Source organism: Synchiropus splendidus, chromosome 1 (genome assembly GCF_027744825.2).
Source record: "Synchiropus splendidus isolate RoL2022-P1 chromosome 1, RoL_Sspl_1.0, whole genome shotgun sequence".
Taxonomy (NCBI): domain Eukaryota; kingdom Metazoa; phylum Chordata; class Actinopteri; order Syngnathiformes; family Callionymidae; genus Synchiropus; species Synchiropus splendidus.
In genome coordinates, this window is record NC_071334.1 from 60,917,196 (window position 1) to 60,933,661 (window position 16,466).

The window sequence follows — 16,466 nt, forward strand, 5'->3', positions numbered from 1 at the left end:
GGTTATTGTTGAGAAATGGTCCACGATTCATTCTAAAAAAGTCCAATAAAAATATCCTGATGAAACAAGAATTATTTAAAAAAAATCTGGTGTTTTCATTGGCACTGAGTATAGTAGATATTCAGTTCAATATAAACAATAAAGACATACAGATCTTCCTGCTGCTGACCTCTACCTTCGCCCGTTTCTTCAACACTATATAACATATTACTACATGGCAATTTTAACCACAGTGAGAGAGAAATCCAGTTGCCGACCACAACGACATGCTATCAATATTTGACCACTGGAGACGTGTTGGCTCTGACGTTGAGCAGTCAGTGTGTCTGTACTTTTTTATTAGATTATTTAAATCTGAACACTACACATAAAACAAAGAAATACATTTTAGGACTCTGTACACAGCTTCATATTTCATAAAACCCAAAGTAAAAAATACAATTTAATCAATGTCACACGGGGGGAAATAAATATGAGCCTGTTCATTCAAACTGAAGCCCAGAAGGGCGCAGATCCCTTTTAAACCATTTGTGTCTCAGAAAAAAAACAAAAAAAAAACATCAGCATTGTATTAAAAAGACAATGCAGGAAACAATTCAACATTTTTATACCACTATTAAAAGCAGGTGCACATGTATATCCTTCTGATCGATGAGCCATTTTATTCAGTCGGATAGCAGAGACGCTTGTAAACGCCGATGGAGCCACAGTGAAAAGGTGAATTTATTCATTTTTCAAAAATCAACATCGTTTTGCATCATTTAGCCTGTGCTTCTGCATGTTCCATATCTATGAAAGCGCTCCACAGTGGATTTATTCATCACCCACAGCCCTCCCACTTGAGATTAAGAATCCAAACCTTCGGAGGAGAACTGTTCTTTTTAATGCTCAACCCAACCACGGCTAATTTAACCTCAATTGAGTTTGCATAACGCTGCGGTTACCATGGTTACTGCTCATTCCCGACACAATGGAGGTCCTTAAATGACATTAAACAAGATTACGGTGATACTTTTTAATGTCATATCTGTGGGTTTCAAGAAACAATACTCAGCTTGTCTTACTCAGTTTTATTCCGTTTGGCTGCCTCCTGTTTTGCGAGAGCGCTACTCTTTTTCTTGAAAGGAGCTTGGCTCTTCAAAAGTCAGTGGCAGCATTTGCATCCTCCACTTTAAAGGAGTTAGGATTTGTACATCGCCCCACTTCAAATCTCCATGATACACTCCTGGCCAGCTCACACTCTTTTTTTTCCTGTGAGCTTTCTCTCGACAAGCTCTTTTAGATTTTATTTCACTCCGACGTACAATTGATTCAAGCACCTCACTTTTCATTTGTCTTCTCCAAGCCTGTATTAGATGTCAGACAGTGCTCATGTTATCTTGGACTCTCTCACCTTGGCTCACCGCATTCTTGTTATATATAAAAACAACACTCTTTTCCTGTGTTGCTGATGTTATTGGACAAACATGTGCTTCTAGGTAAGTGTTTTTGTGTGCGTGTGTGTGAAACAAACAAACAAATTATGGTGATCACCAAAAGGTCTACGTAGATTTATCATTCTTCTATTTTTTTATCGATTTATTTTTTTGTTCATGACATCTCAGGTCATGTTTTATTTACCGGTCCAAATTTTTAGAACCAAATACATTTCCTTAAGTAAACAAAAACCTCACGTAAACATTGAAATTCTGGTTACACTAAAGATTCGGAAACATGAATACTATGAATAAACTACTTATTCATAGGTGCATTAGCAATATGAAGTACTGAAGCAAGTAATTATTTTATTAACATGAATTGTCTGTTACCAAAGTTATTTTTCAGGTCCAGAATGAATTCTTGGTGGTGAACAGGAAGACAGATGATCCACAGAGGAGGGTTAAAAAAAAGGCATGGACATTGCTATAGTATATTCAATACAATATTTACACAACCAGAACTCCTCTTTAGATTGACGTCTCATCTCTACTCTGCGATAAAATAGCGCCGCTCATTGAACGTTGACTGAATGCAGCGGCGTGCCGGTCAGTAACCTGCCATCATCATCTGCGAGCCTTCATTTCGCCGAGTGCTGTTTTGGGGACAGCGACCTTGGGGGCGCCGCCAGCCGGTGTAACAACTGCTGGATGCCATTGTTCCGTCCCTCCTGCAAGATGAACGCAAGGTTTTAATCACAGACGCAACACGGGGGTTTGTGCCTCCTGGGATGGCAGGAAGACAGATGTTTGAGAAACACTCCAGTTCTAATTAACACCAAACAAGGGGTCGTGGCGGACTCTGGGCGGAAGCACAAGGAATACAAGGAAAAGGTAAAGCACTTCCTGCTGATGTTATTATGCCGCAGCCCGCTGGGAGGCTTTCACTGAGGTAATTAACTCCATGACATGTTGCGAATTCTTCGCCGTGGCTGCTGGACGGGCTGATTATAAACTCCCTCTGAGATCTCAATCTATACATGATGCCGCTTGAATGTGAAAAAACTCATGTTTCCAAAAGACTGTTTTGGTCCTGCCATGCTTACTAATAAGAGGCTCTGCAAAAACACACTTGACATTGATTATCAACGCACGCGTCACAACAGTAACAGTAATCCATCCATCGTCGTCCGCTTATCCGTTGCTGGGTCGCGGGGGCAGCAGATTCAGGAGGTCACGCCAAACACCCTTCTCCCGAGCGACATCCACCAGCTCCGACTGGGGGATCCCGAGACGCTCCCAGGCCTGCGTAGAGATATAATCTCTCCACCTGGTCCTGGGTCAAAACCTCGGTTTCCTCCCAGCTGGACGTGCCTTCTGGCTCAGTGCGGCGAAGGGATTGCAATACCGCCCCTGCTGCCCCAATTCGCCGACCAATCTCCAAATCCCCTTACATGAGAACAACACCCCAAGATACTTAAACGTCTCCACTTGAGGCAAGATCTCAGTCCCTCAGTCCCCATCCGTGGCTTCATCATCGCGTGACCTACAGCTCACGCCGGATCGGTTTGCGTCTGAGTGTGAAGCGGCTGGGATGAGGATCAGCACCTCTAAGTCCGAGACCATGGTTCTCAACCGGAAACGGATGGATTGCTCTCTCCGGGTAACTGATAGATGTTTCGAACAATTTGGCTTGAAGAGGAGATGGCCACCAAGAGAGACCATGGCAAGTGACATCCAGCTTTACCACTGAATTCCCGCAGCTCACTGACGTAGGTGGTGAAGTAACAGGCACCAGAACCCTGAATACCTCGGGTCACACTGAAGCCCACCCAGACTTCTTCAATCATAGACGACATGTCCCATTGTCACTATCTCAAGAGCTTCCTCTGGTCACCACCCGCATACAAAAGGATTCGATCCGTAGCCCGAGGGTGGCTCCCGCCGCCTTTGTTCATATAAGACAACATCACGATCGCCGACGCTCGACTGTGAACATCCACTGGGTTCTTGCCATTTGACTGCCAGTCACTCATGCCACGTTCATGCTTCCGACCTCTTGCACTCCCCACTGGTACAATCAGCGCCTCAGACCCCCCACCTCCACCCCAGCAGGCTTCTCTCACTGTGGAGAGAGCCATGATTGGCCTCCTGGCCGCGCCCAGCAGGAGGGCTATTTCTCACAGACCCAGACCACAGGCCGGGGTTCAACCATTCATCAAACGGTAAACGGTGAACTTCTACCTCGGGCTCCACCTGTCACTCTCTGGGCAGTTGGACACAACAGTGGCGTGATCCTGTCAATAAGGATCAGGTTATGAAGGGAAAGCCTTCAGTACCGGTTTGTCGCTCGGCTTATTTATACAGGGCCTCTTTTATCTTCAATACATAAAAAATGCCAGAAATAAAGCACAAATTAACAGATAATTTCCATGTTTCCATATTTTCATTTTCATGAATGCATTTATTTCTTCACCTAAGAATGCATTTTTTAAATGAATTAGGGGTGGGATTCGATTAGAAAAACTAATCTAGTTAATTAAAGAATATGTGAAGAATTATTCTCAATCGCAGTTTAATGGTATCAGAATATTTGCCACAAGAAGCCACATTTTTCTATTTGAATGACTCTGGTATATCACTGAATCAAATGATGGACCCATACATACATTTAAACAACAAAATATTGTTTATTTTGCATCAGCACAATAAACCAGGATGGTGGCTATATTTAAGTTTTTACATCACCTTATTTAAACAAAAGCTCTTTTGATGTCTGGAAAATATTTGTTTAAGAATTTCAATTTTATGAGAATGTCAAGTACATTCAGAGTAGTGGAAACCCTGGCCATTGTGTAGCGAAAAACATCCCTGAACAAAAGCAAACAGATGCTTTTGTTTGCTTTTGTTCAGGGATTCCTCCATGTTTGTTGTTGTTGTTATCATCCTAGCTGCCACGGGTCTTGTGCCTCAGAATTAAATTAAATTAAATTAAATTATTATTTATTTCTGATTTTCCTTCTCCACTTATTCGGAGGAAATATGAGTAAGTGGCAGTCATACAATAAATAATAAATGTTAAAAACTTCAGCATTTTTGAGATCATTTATTTATTATTATCTGATTCCTCCCCCCACAGTTGCCTATACATTAACATGAGAACTGACATGTACACAGTTATGATGGCTCATGTTTTACAGCTACAAGGGGCAAATTAAATACATCACATAGAACCCAGCAAACATTTTGTGTCTGACTCTTCTGATTTTCAAACAGTGTAACACAAATCCAAAGTAGTTGCTGTCTGGTAGATATTTTATTTATTTATTTATTTATTCGGGGAACCTTCACTTGACCGCATAGACAAACTGCTGCTGAATCATGGCCCATTAAAAACTACCTGTCACTCAGCCGTGCGGATGTGAGACTGACTGGAGATGATGAAACTGCTTAATATTCCAACACAGTTTGATCTGGAGCCGGCGAAGGAAGAACTTTCTCAAGTTTTCCTCTGTATAATTTTCTTTTGATAATATCTGGAGCTAATGCAGGATTTGGTGAGAAATGGGCATCAAGTCGGGCTCCTCACTGAGGCGTTCCTCTCATCTTCAACCAGGCACAGGGGAGAGGATTCAGCAGGGCGCCTAACACTCTCCCCTTTCTTGATAAATTCTGCCAGTTTTCACGGGCAGATGACATCGCAGGATATTTCCCCTCTTTCAATAAATGATTATGTTCCTATATGAGACGCTGAAAGCCGATAAAGCCAGCATTTGGAAAGTAGATTATTTAAGCTTGACAGTGTGTCATCTCCTCAGCAGGGTTAAATAGGGCTAAGTTGATCCCTGACTTTTAAGTGAAAACGTGGATGACTTGTGAAATACTTAATACTCAGTTACTGAAACAACCAAGCCAACATTTTAAAGACAGAGCTGCTCAGTGACCGGCTTGTGGGCCACATCTGCACCTGCAAAACCGTCACCTAAATGACACAAATTATTGAGTAAAGCACTGGTTTATGAAGTGGAGTATCTCCTCTGCTACAGCAGGTGGGCAGTAGCGGGCTCACCGATGTAGTAGAAAAAGACCACAAGGGTAAACATTAATAAGTGCACGATAAAATATGCATTTACTGAAAACAGTCTGGGGATGCTGTTGTGTTTTGGTGTGAACAATGTACTAATACCTATGGACACAGGTTTGCTTGAAAAAAATTGAAAAAACTGTGATGAGCACTTCTGAGTTTGTTTAAATTCCGGTGTGGAACTAAAAATGTCTTGTTAACTTGTTGACTTTGCAGTGTCCCATTTCTCACCCAAACACTAGCACTTGGTTTTGAGTGCCCACCACCATGAAGTGCCCTCTGTGGACAAAGTGAAGTGATTGACGTCCCTGAGAATTGGGACAACACTTCAAGACGTCACGCGACGAGTCATTGGCTGCCGTGCCAGCTCCAACGTTTTAGCAACCTCTTGCATTGGCGCTGATAACGTCACTCAGTTTAGTGAACCAACGGAGAGTGATAGATCTGTTAGCGGTATGAGGATGTTACCGTTAGCCTGGATGCTAGCCGACTGTTGTTTGTTAAGAAGAAATAAAAACGTACTGTTGTACAAACATGTTGTATTGTTCATGTTGTCGGACGCAGTAGACCATTTGGGTCGCTAACGTGTGATACGAGAGATAGTAAACAAACGGAAGAGTAGTCCTTGTTACTAACATGTCCCTGTTGTCTTATCCAACATTATTTTTAAATAAAGTACTTTGGTATCCTGGAAATCTATCCAGACTTCCTATTCCCACTTGGTTTCAATTCAGCTCCAGAGCTCCCTCAGTTTGAAGGGATCATTCCAAGTGGTGAATGGCGAGCAACCTAGGTCTTAGGAGTATTGGGACACACTTCACCAACACGTGAACACGCAAAAATGAGTGTTCAGGGTGAGAAATGGGACACAGCCAACATACAGTGTTCCATCACCATGCTATGATGTTTGAAGGTGGTTATCGATATATCAAAAATATTGAGAGTATATAATGACCCCAGCATGTGTGGGTTTTAGATTTGTGAATAAGCAGCCACATTAATTTAGTGCAACAAGATAGTACAACATTTTCCAATATGCAATCCCTATGTGATGATCACAAATAAAAAGACATGGCAAGGATGATTCAAATATGATGTCATAAAGAGCACATTCCAGAGACAAGGATTCAGTCGAGGTTGTCTATGAACATATTTGACTATCAAACTCCAGTAAATTGCTTCAATCCAGTTAAAATGTGACATTCATTAGTCCTTTAAATCACTTTTATTGCTCTGCAAAAACACAGGTTCCTGTTTTACTGTTCCGTTTTTCTGCCAAAGCATCAGTTCATGGAGCTGAATACGAATAAATCTTAGTTTACAAGGGTCCAGAATCCGACAAACTTAAGAGTTTAATAGGGGAAGCAATGTGAGAGTAAGAGCTGGATCCTAGAAACTGAGCAAAAATGTGCACACAATAGCAACTGTTGTACTGTTGATGAAAGGCTACTTGTCTTTTTGTAAAGCAGTCATTTCTTCATATCTTGTCCCAGATATTTTTCGGGCCTCCATGTTACTAGCGATTTCGTACCAAAATATGTGCGACCATGTGCAGCAAAAAGCAAGGCCACTAATCGCTCAGTAATTTCGGATGAAAACGCACACATCACTTTTACAAAGTGCCAGTTAAATGCAAGTCTTTGGAGGAGCCGAAGCTTCTGGGGAGCAGAGCTGTTGACGAATCAGAGGTGACAGATAATGCTTCTTCAAATGTATCCCTGCAATTCAAAATGATGCACTTGACAGAAGAGTGCATCGGGGAATCATTCAGAAAATTACAGAGCGATGGTGTCCAATCCATCAGGGGTAAAAGAAGCAACAGTAAAAAAGATGGGTAAACTAACTGTTAAATGTTAGTTCACGCTGACATGACCAAAGAGCAAACAGAAATATGTCCATGATCCGCCCCGATTTCCAAGCGGAAAACACAACACATACCATGGAAGAGGACTCGGTTATGGTGGTTTTTGGAGTCTTCAAATGCAAAATCCTGAGAGAAACATCATAATAACAAAATGGCAGGAACACTTGTTCTGCTTGCATTGCATCATGGACTCCACACAGTCTATCAGTCACTGCGCTTTGATCACGCACGGAAACAGATGACGTGGTTTAATGTAAGACGTGATCCATCAGCATTCGGACGGACATTGACTAATGTCATTCGAGATGCGCAGACATAAATTGTCCATTATGATTTGTTGTGAACACAGAGAATTAATCATTGGCTGAAATAAATGTCTCCCTTGAAGAATAACAGCACTTTAGGATTAGAGTAGCAATCCAGGTTGACAGATGGAATTACGAAAAGCGCCAAGGCACCAGCACCTGGCTTTAAGCGCTGGGGAAAAACAAAACAAATCCAATATCAATGTGAAGCGCTGTTTATTCATTCCAACACAGCAGGGCTTCAAAATACAGCAGTGAAGTTGACAAGTTCACGCAGAAATGTGCTTATGGTTCAGCAGTCTTCGTGAAATCCGGCTCACCAACACAGATCTTAAATCTTGGTCATCTGTTACAGCGTTGGGCATCACTGTCATTCCCCAACTTCAAGATTTTACCCAGAACATATCCACCGCCTACACTTCCCTCCCATGACCCGAGCCGACCCGAGGCGAGCGCACGCAACACCGATCAGCGCTGATTTATGAGCCTTTTCTTTTTGAGCTGAGTAGTGAAGCAGCGAGAGACGAGACAAGCTACATTTCAGACTTCATCTGAGTGTAGGTGGGTGGCTGCAGTGTGCGCACATCTACATTTATGCAGCACAGACTTCTACCTCACATGCTGCTCAAAGTAATTTCATGAAAATTCAATACAAATGTTACAGTAAATGCTCCAAAATCCTGACCACCTGTCCATATTGTGGCACCTGAGACAAACCATTCGAAAGGTAGTGTTGGTGGTGGATGTCGGAAGATCGCTCCTGGACTGCAGAGGTTTTGGAACCTCAGCCAGTTCTCCCCTCACAGAAGATTGTGCTAGGCTGCGGGACACGCATGGAAAAGAGACTGACCGCATCACGACTAGTCAATTCAGGACCCATGTCAGGGACTAATTTAGCAGGTGATTATTGTGTTGGCTAGACGTTACTCGCTAATCTACAGGACAATTATTTTCAGACCAGCAAGGTAAAAACGTCCAGCCATTCCTGATATTTCCTTTTAGGATTATTCTTAAAGTAGAGTTGAATTAGTATTTGTCATGTCCGTGTTTCCCCATGTATGTATTGTTATTGTCATGTCCGCGTTTGTCCATGCTTTTATTTTTGTGATTCCCGGTGGTTCCTTCGTTTCAGTGTCCTGTTCTCTCGCCAGCTTTCCGAGTGACACAGCTTTCGTGCATTTGATCATCACGGATATCAACTCCCCGACGCAGCTCGTGTTGCCAGATGGTTTCTACGCTTCCAATGGTAAACTCTCCCAAGACTTCTCTCTCTCTATCAATCTCCTTCGAATTTTCTGCGCACTTGATTTCCTTTTCAGTCGCCTTCATAGTTCTCGTTTCTTCTCACTTCCTCTCTGCTTTCATTTTTAATCTCCAGAAGATTTCAGCTTGTGAGTATTTTGTAGATCTCACTTTTGGTTTTCTCATTGATATAGTTATTTCCTTGTCTGTGTGTGTCTGTGTGTTTTCCACCACCCAGCGTTTTATGTTAATATAATTTGCCTCTCTTTTGTTCCAGGATTTTCCCCAGCCCTTTCGTGCTGTTCCCAGTCCATGTTCTGGTTCCGGCGCCTTTCGTTCATCGTTCTTGTTCGTTTGTGTATAACCTTGTCTTTTGTCTATTAATTCAATCTTTTCTCCGTGCCTTCTGGAGTCCAGCACTTATTTGCACTTGGGTCTAACCTCAGACAGCCACGACAGTATTGCTCCTAAAGTAACAGGTCACCCCCTGAACATCAGTTGAGTTTGCCTGTTAAAAAGCCTCCTCAGCCAGGAGGTCTTGGTCCCATGACTAGGTTTAACTTGGACCCCATGATGACGAGATACGCCTCTGCTTGTAGGTCACGCACTCCACAGCAACTAAATCTGAGACTATTTCAGCTTCTGAGCTTGGATTTATACACTGTACTTAATGGATATAAAAATTATTGAACAAAAATTGAAACACAAAGACTGTGTGAAAACCAAGAATATTCAAAAAGATACTCTGTGCAATTATAACTCAGTATTAAATGAGCCATGAACAGCCTTCTCCAAACATCTATACAAATATTAACACAGAATGCATTAACTCTCTTCAGTGTTTACTTCAGATGACTATTCCCGGCCACCCACTAACATGAACTTTAAAAAGTTATGCCCAGCTTTGAGTGTCAAACATTTTTAAAAACTCATAACAGACACGATGGAATAGGGTTTAACATATGAAAGATGTGGTTCACTATGCCTCACACTGCCTTGAGAAAACCAATATGCACAATGGCCAAGCATAGCGTACTATAGGTCCTCTATGGCACCCTGTGGAGTTTCTGTCATTTCTGGGCAATAAATGTAGCAGCAAATAAATGTGTTTTCCAGCTGAGAACATTGATGTGGAGCACACATTGCCTCTGTGGGTGAATTCTAATTACAGTCTGGAAACCAAGGAGTGGTCTCACATGCTGCAGAATTCTTAGTTAATTATTTGCTTGACTGATATGAAAGCCTTCAGCCAGAGCAGTTAGCCTGCAGATCTGTCTCCCATTTTCATGCATTATGTGGGAATGAAGGGCAACCTCAGGTTCATACTTAGATTTTATGCCGGTTATATACGTCTGGAAAAGCTCGAGTGGAACATTTTTTGTCACCACGAGCACATGAATGTTGAACATGAATGGTGACTGATTCATATTAGTGATTTAATTGTATTCTGGGTTTTAAACAGTAAAGTCCAGGTTTCAGTTTTTATTTTTCTTCTGAATGATAGTAACACAAGCGAATGAGGAATCCTTTAAAACACTATAAAATCCAGATGGAATTCTAGAACTAAACCAAAATTAAATAATCTGCGCGTCGTCGCTTATTTAGCAAACCGACAGAAAAACAGAAGAAGTTTAGATTTCTTGACTATTTACACATACATCCTTATTTATGCAGCATTGCACTTATCACTGATGTGGGAAGTTGTAGCCAGGTTTGAAATCGCAGCTGAGTTTAGCATGTTTTCATTGAAGTCAGACAACAAGACAGCGACGATCACAAGTGCTATTCTAGATATGAGCGCCAGATGACGAAGAAAAGCTGATTCACAGAAAATGTTTCTTTTGTTTGAAAAATTGGGGGGGAAATATGGAATTTTGGATCAGTAAAATACGGAAGATAAAAAAAAACCCATAGAACTTCTACTTCATGTTTACGTTCAGTGAAGTCTTTTTGAATTGCATACTCATGGGTGGTGAGGATTCTCTGACTTTCAGATTCGGAAAGCCTACATCCAAAGTGCATCTCACAGAAACAACAGTATTGGCTGATTTTGTAACTTCTTGGGCACAGGAGTGTTGCTGCTTAGACAGTTCCAGTTGCAATGAAAGACGAAGCTTTCATATGTCGCCACTTTTGATCTGTGACAAAAGAGAGCAGCTACATGTAGCGGCTACATCCGAAGTCATGTTCAGTCATGTGCAACAACCACATCCTCAGGCTACTTTCCTCGCCATAACACACGGGTTTGATGTCTGCCAGTCACCACTTAAGACACCACTTGAGATTCAAATGCAATCATTCTCATGTTTCTTTCCTCATTACAGAAAAGCGATGATGGAAGAAGGCTGTTGACAAATAATGTGGCTGAACATGGTCCCCAGTTCTGGTCTCAGGGCTTGGTTAAAAATTCATTGAGACGGGACTTGGATAATAAGAAAACCTTTGAGAGACAACACTATTTCATGAAACAAGTGAAGACCAAAATATGTAGTCTCATATTAAACCTCCACCTAAACCCTTTCCTGACGTTACACTGAAAAACGATACCTAAAAACTTCATCACAAACACCTCATGGAAGGGAGCTGAGACCTTCCTTCCCCTATGTGTCCACTGAGTCATCCCTGAATGATGAATGCAGATGGAAGCACACCACAGAACAGGCGGAATCAATCAGCAGAGTGAAATGCATTAAAATTAGCATTTTGGCAGGGTCTAATCAGAAAACATCAAGGGCATGGTGGTGTTTTGTGTAAAGGCGCCACACATGTCTGTCATTTATTAGTGTGGAAGGGTGGGTGACTCCTGCTTGTATTGGCTCGCTGACATTAGAGCTTGTCATTCACAGAGCGATAAATATAGATGACAATGAATTCCGAGTAAATCTCAGTAGATGAAAGGCCGTGATCATCTTCTGTCTGTTCTGTCTCTTAGGTGGCTACCTATTTTGTTCAAGCTTATTTTGGCTTTTTTAAACAAGAGCTCGTAATGATGCTGTGCTGCGATGGCAACATAGATAACAGCTTTTAGTCCTGGTGATATAAGTAGATAAGCGGAATGACGTACCAGGTGAGATGGGCCTCAAGCTGCCGCTGTCAGAACAGCACAGTGTCCAGTTCGGGTTCAGCAGAGCGGCTGCTCTGATGCCCAGGGAGGATGGAGAACCGACTGCAATTTTCCAGCGCTTTGGTGGAAAACGGCATGCTGGGAAGGCTGGAGCACAGTGTCGACTTCTGAAGATTCAATAGAGGAAGGAGCCCTGTGGGTGAGGAAGAGACGTGTGAAATTATACTCCTTAAGTTTCCTCATTCGATTTCCCAATTTAAATGTCTTCCAATCCTCTGAATGCCTCGCATTTAGTACTCTCTGCCAACAGACGACGACACCTGGAAAAACACAGCCTCTGAAAGAATCATCCTCATTGTGGGAATACAATCGTCACAAGGGAAGCAACAGCCTCATTTACGTTCACAAGGCTGTCAGAAGATCAACTGATGATTGTCTCTAAAACAAGCGCATAGCAATAACAATTAGCAAAGCACTTTGAGAGCACAGAGCTCCACTTGTACATGGTGGTTTCATTAACTCAGTGTATTGCTAAAATATACTTTAGCAATACACTTTCACTCCCCTTTTTTTGCATTCAAAATTTTTGCTGACAGCAAGGAACACAAGAGGACAGCAGGTGGCAGTAGCCTTTATCCCAGAGTAACATGTCAGCCTTCCGCTGCACGAGCAGGAGGTAAGGCCAAAGGCATGGAATGGCACTTCTTATCACTTTCTTATGTCTACTGGTATAGTAACAGTCTCAAAGGACCATGCACTTCAGTCACAGAGACGTCCACATTACAGTAGTGGTGAGATCTTTGTCAACCACACTTGGGAGGGGCATATTTTGACACCAGTGAAGACAGACTAGAGACACAATGAAGTCCACTGAGCAGGAAGAGGTGCCATCCCATGGCTTAACCTCAACCTCAGTCACGCACTGTCAACAGTACAACAATATTGTTGGGTTGACGTTAACTCTCTTCAGTCAGGTGGTGAGTTTCATTATCAATGTCTGTCCTGGCCTTGAGGGAAAACACCAACAGGGTTTGCCTCAGCGCTTTAGCAGCGCAGGGGTCCCCTCTGCCAAGATTTCCCTTTTTACCCTATGTGTCGTGAAGTTGACAAGATCTTCACGAGTAATTGCAACCCTGAACACAACTGCTGAGGAAACCTGTGTTTTCAAAACACAAATCACGAAGTGGTACTGACTGAACTCAGTTAAAAGAATTCATTTCAACCAGTGCTGCACAAGTTTAAAAATACTATGTCTGCCACTGTTTTTTCGTGGCTTGTCTTGGAACCCTGAACCTTGTTGTACATTGTAGCAATTAAAAAAAACAGTAAACTTAATGCAACATTTGTGTATTAAAACAGTATCGTTATTGTGATCAATCAATTTGACAATTCTACAGTATAGAACATTTTGAGGCTTGACACTGATCCAAGTGCTACCAATGTTGTCTGTGTTGTGAGGATACAAATTGCTGAGTTTGTGAATTCTGCACTTCAGCACTGGTGAATATTTCTACGTGCCATTAAATTCCCTTCACGAATTAAAGAATAACATGTTTACCATCTTTTGCGTCCTTGGACTGAGCGAGGGAGTCTGTGTCGTCCCATTCATAGTTTTCATCAACAGAACGTTTCCTATAGAGGGGTGAGAAAAAAAAAAAAGATTACAGAAGCCTGTCTTGATCTCACCGCTTCTTTGTGTGTCTGCAGTTGTCAAGACAGTCGTACATTTAACAAAATGTAAATACATAATAGCTTGTTTATATACCAAAATACTTTATTCAGATTACAGAAAAACCGTTGAAAACTGTAAATGGTATTCAGTGTGTCTTCATTTCAACATGAGGTTGAAACAATGGGATTTTTTTTCTCACATTCTTTTTGTTTATTCATTTTGATTTCTATTGAATTATTTTACTATTTTACTAGTTTATTTTACTATTTTTAAATTCAATCATCTTAAGATAAATCTGACCACAACTTGCATCAGCATGAATCAAGGAGCCACTGAGAGGCAAATGCAAAGTAGTAGTGATTGTCTAATAATTACATTTAGCAAACCAAACCACTTTTTCATTTGTTTTACTGATAATCCCTGGAAGTTAGAAACACACCTGGCCCTCCATCGATCTAGCTAATGGTCTGATATACTCAGTGAGTCAGTGGAGAGAAGAAAACGTGTTTAAAGCACAGTTAAGTAAAACTGAAGGTAAGAACCTTTGTTTATAGGAAAACTTTTTACAGCCACATCGATGAGCAATTCTGACTGAAACTTCTGAGGAGTTCTGTGCTCTCTGAATGTGCCCACAACCCTCGGGTCCTAATGTCCTAATACCTTTGGCTTTGCTGTGCCTGATGCCTGTACTTGTCCTCAGTGTTTTGCTGGCTCTCTTCCACAGTCACTGGGGAACTGGTGGAGGATGTCGGAAGATTGCAGATGGACAAGCGACCGTTAGTGGGCGCCATGCTGCCTCGACCACTGCTGGCATAGCTGCTGTAACTGCTTCCTGACTCGGCCACGTCATAGCCTCCCTCCTCAACTTGCAGTGCTTTCTGTTCAGAGTTCAGGACATTGTCCTCAAGAAGAGATCTGGCGGATTCTTCGGTGTCCTCAAGGTAACAAATAGCCTTGTTCTGATGAAGAGCAGATTTTGCTGGATTAGGAACGATGAATGCCTCTCTTGGAAGCTGGTAGCTGCAAACCTCAGGAATTTCAGTAGGCCTTTCCATGCTACCCATTAAGGATTGGTCATCTTCATTGGGGGAACATATGACTTTGGCGTTCGAGGGGGTGGAGAATCTTTGCGATTCCATGTATGCATTGTCCAGATGACATACAGACCTGGCACATGCTTGGTTAAGAGAATCTATCCATGCATCAGGAGTCAAGAAATGCTGCCCTTTTTTTCTCCGCAAATCTAAACTATGACTCCTATGCTTAGAGTCATAAGCTCCACACACACCTCTGCCTACATCTCGGAGAAGGGAACAATCCACAGATACAGGGGCATCAGAGTGACAACTCTTGCTCCTCTTCACGTCCTTAAAGTGGCCTCTTCGACTCAGAGGATGGCCATGTTGCACATGAGAGGCAATTCTTTGGTGCAACATGTGCTTGTTAGGTTGCAGTTCCTCAAATTCTGGTTCATCGACACTCATTTCAACGAACACCTCATCACTGTTTTGCCCAGGCGTCTCTCCATCTAAGGTGCCTGACACGGTATCAAGAGCTGACTTGGGTCTTCCCGTACTTGCACTGTCATGGAAACACAATGCTGAGTTACTGTCACCGTATGCATAGTTCTGTCTCCACACTTCAGTGCATGAATCACTCGTTTGCATTTCCGAGGATGTGGATTGCTGTGAGTTATCATGCAGCACTGCCTCCTCACTTTCATGTCTTGGGTGCTTTGAAGAGACACGAGGGAGAGTTAATGTGTCTTTGGAAAAACTGTGCGCCTCCTCCGAACGGAGAGGTGTCTGTTTGATAAAAGCCGGGGCGCGCTGGTGTTTACCAGGGTGAACGCGTGTGGGACTAGACGTTGTCCTGACAGGGATCACAGAAGGAGAGGAGACATGAGCACTGGCATCCCAGGGGACAGCAGGTGAAGAAAAGGTAGTCTCATTGGTGCAAGGCTGGTATCTCTGAGGTAATGTGCTGCTTTTATATTCCCACACAGGCCTCCGAACTTCATCTTCTCCTGACTCTGCCTCCTCATTTATTTCTCTCTCTGCACCGTGATGCAGATTCAGCCTCTGGAGTTCCCTCTCTAGTTCCTCTCTTTCCTGGGCAAGTTTAAGGCAGCGGCTTAGGTTCCCTCTCTCACGCTCGTGCTCCATTTGGAGCACCAGGGCACTTGCGGTTGTTGACTGCTGTCCAAAGCCAGATCGAATGTGTGGCAGCACTGGAAAACTGGGAGCAAACTCTGGAGCTTTTGGGGGAAAGTTGGACAAACTTGAGCGCATACTGTTAATGCTGGTGTAGTCATCCCTCTGCTCCGAAAAATCTGGGCTACAGCAGGACTGACGCAAGGAAACTTGATCCGCCTGGCTTGTCGAATGCTTCCCAGTGGATTTACATGGTGGCAGGTCAACAGAGAGGACGAACGGCAGATCTTTCTGTTCCCGCCACTCTGATGACACCGATATGGACCTCCTGATGCTTGCCGACTTTTTTCTGTGAATGCTCAATGTATCCTCATATGGCGGGAGTACAAAGCGTCCATCAGGGCCACGGGAGATCAGCTCAACCGAGGGAGATAGAGGGGTGGAGGACGTCCTAGAGAGACACCCATGGCTGTGTTTGAGCTGGTGATTCTTCCTCTGGTGACAATCCTCTGCACTGAAAGAGGAACAATCAGTCTTTGAGGAGGTGGACGAGGAGGCAGTGGATGATATGGTGGGATAGAGAGGGCTGGCTGGGAGTAGGCTTTTCTTCAACACACTGTCTGCACTGCCAAAGCCCGACGTCTTCCTGTGTGTGAGAGAATAGAAC

General features: G+C 42.9%; 1 protein-coding gene across 4 annotated transcripts in view; it reads right to left on the reverse strand.

Moving 5' to 3' along the window:
- Nucleotides 1–321: 321 nt before the first annotated feature.
- Nucleotides 322–16,466, reverse strand: part of igsf9a (immunoglobulin superfamily, member 9a) — a 59,550-nt gene continuing 43,405 nt past the window's right edge. For all 4 annotated transcript variants that reach the window (XM_053850405.1, XM_053850387.1, XM_053850410.1 and 1 more), the window contains exons 19-22: nt 14,307–16,445; nt 13,533–13,606; nt 11,975–12,167; nt 322–2,146 (exon numbers count right to left, since the gene is read on the reverse strand). In XM_053850405.1, the coding sequence (XP_053706380.1) occupies nt 12,004–12,167; nt 13,533–13,606; nt 14,307–16,445 (2,377 nt within the window). In that variant the 3' untranslated portion in view covers nt 322–2,146; nt 11,975–12,003. The remainder of the gene's footprint in view (nt 2,147–11,974; nt 12,168–13,532; nt 13,607–14,306; nt 16,446–16,466) is intronic.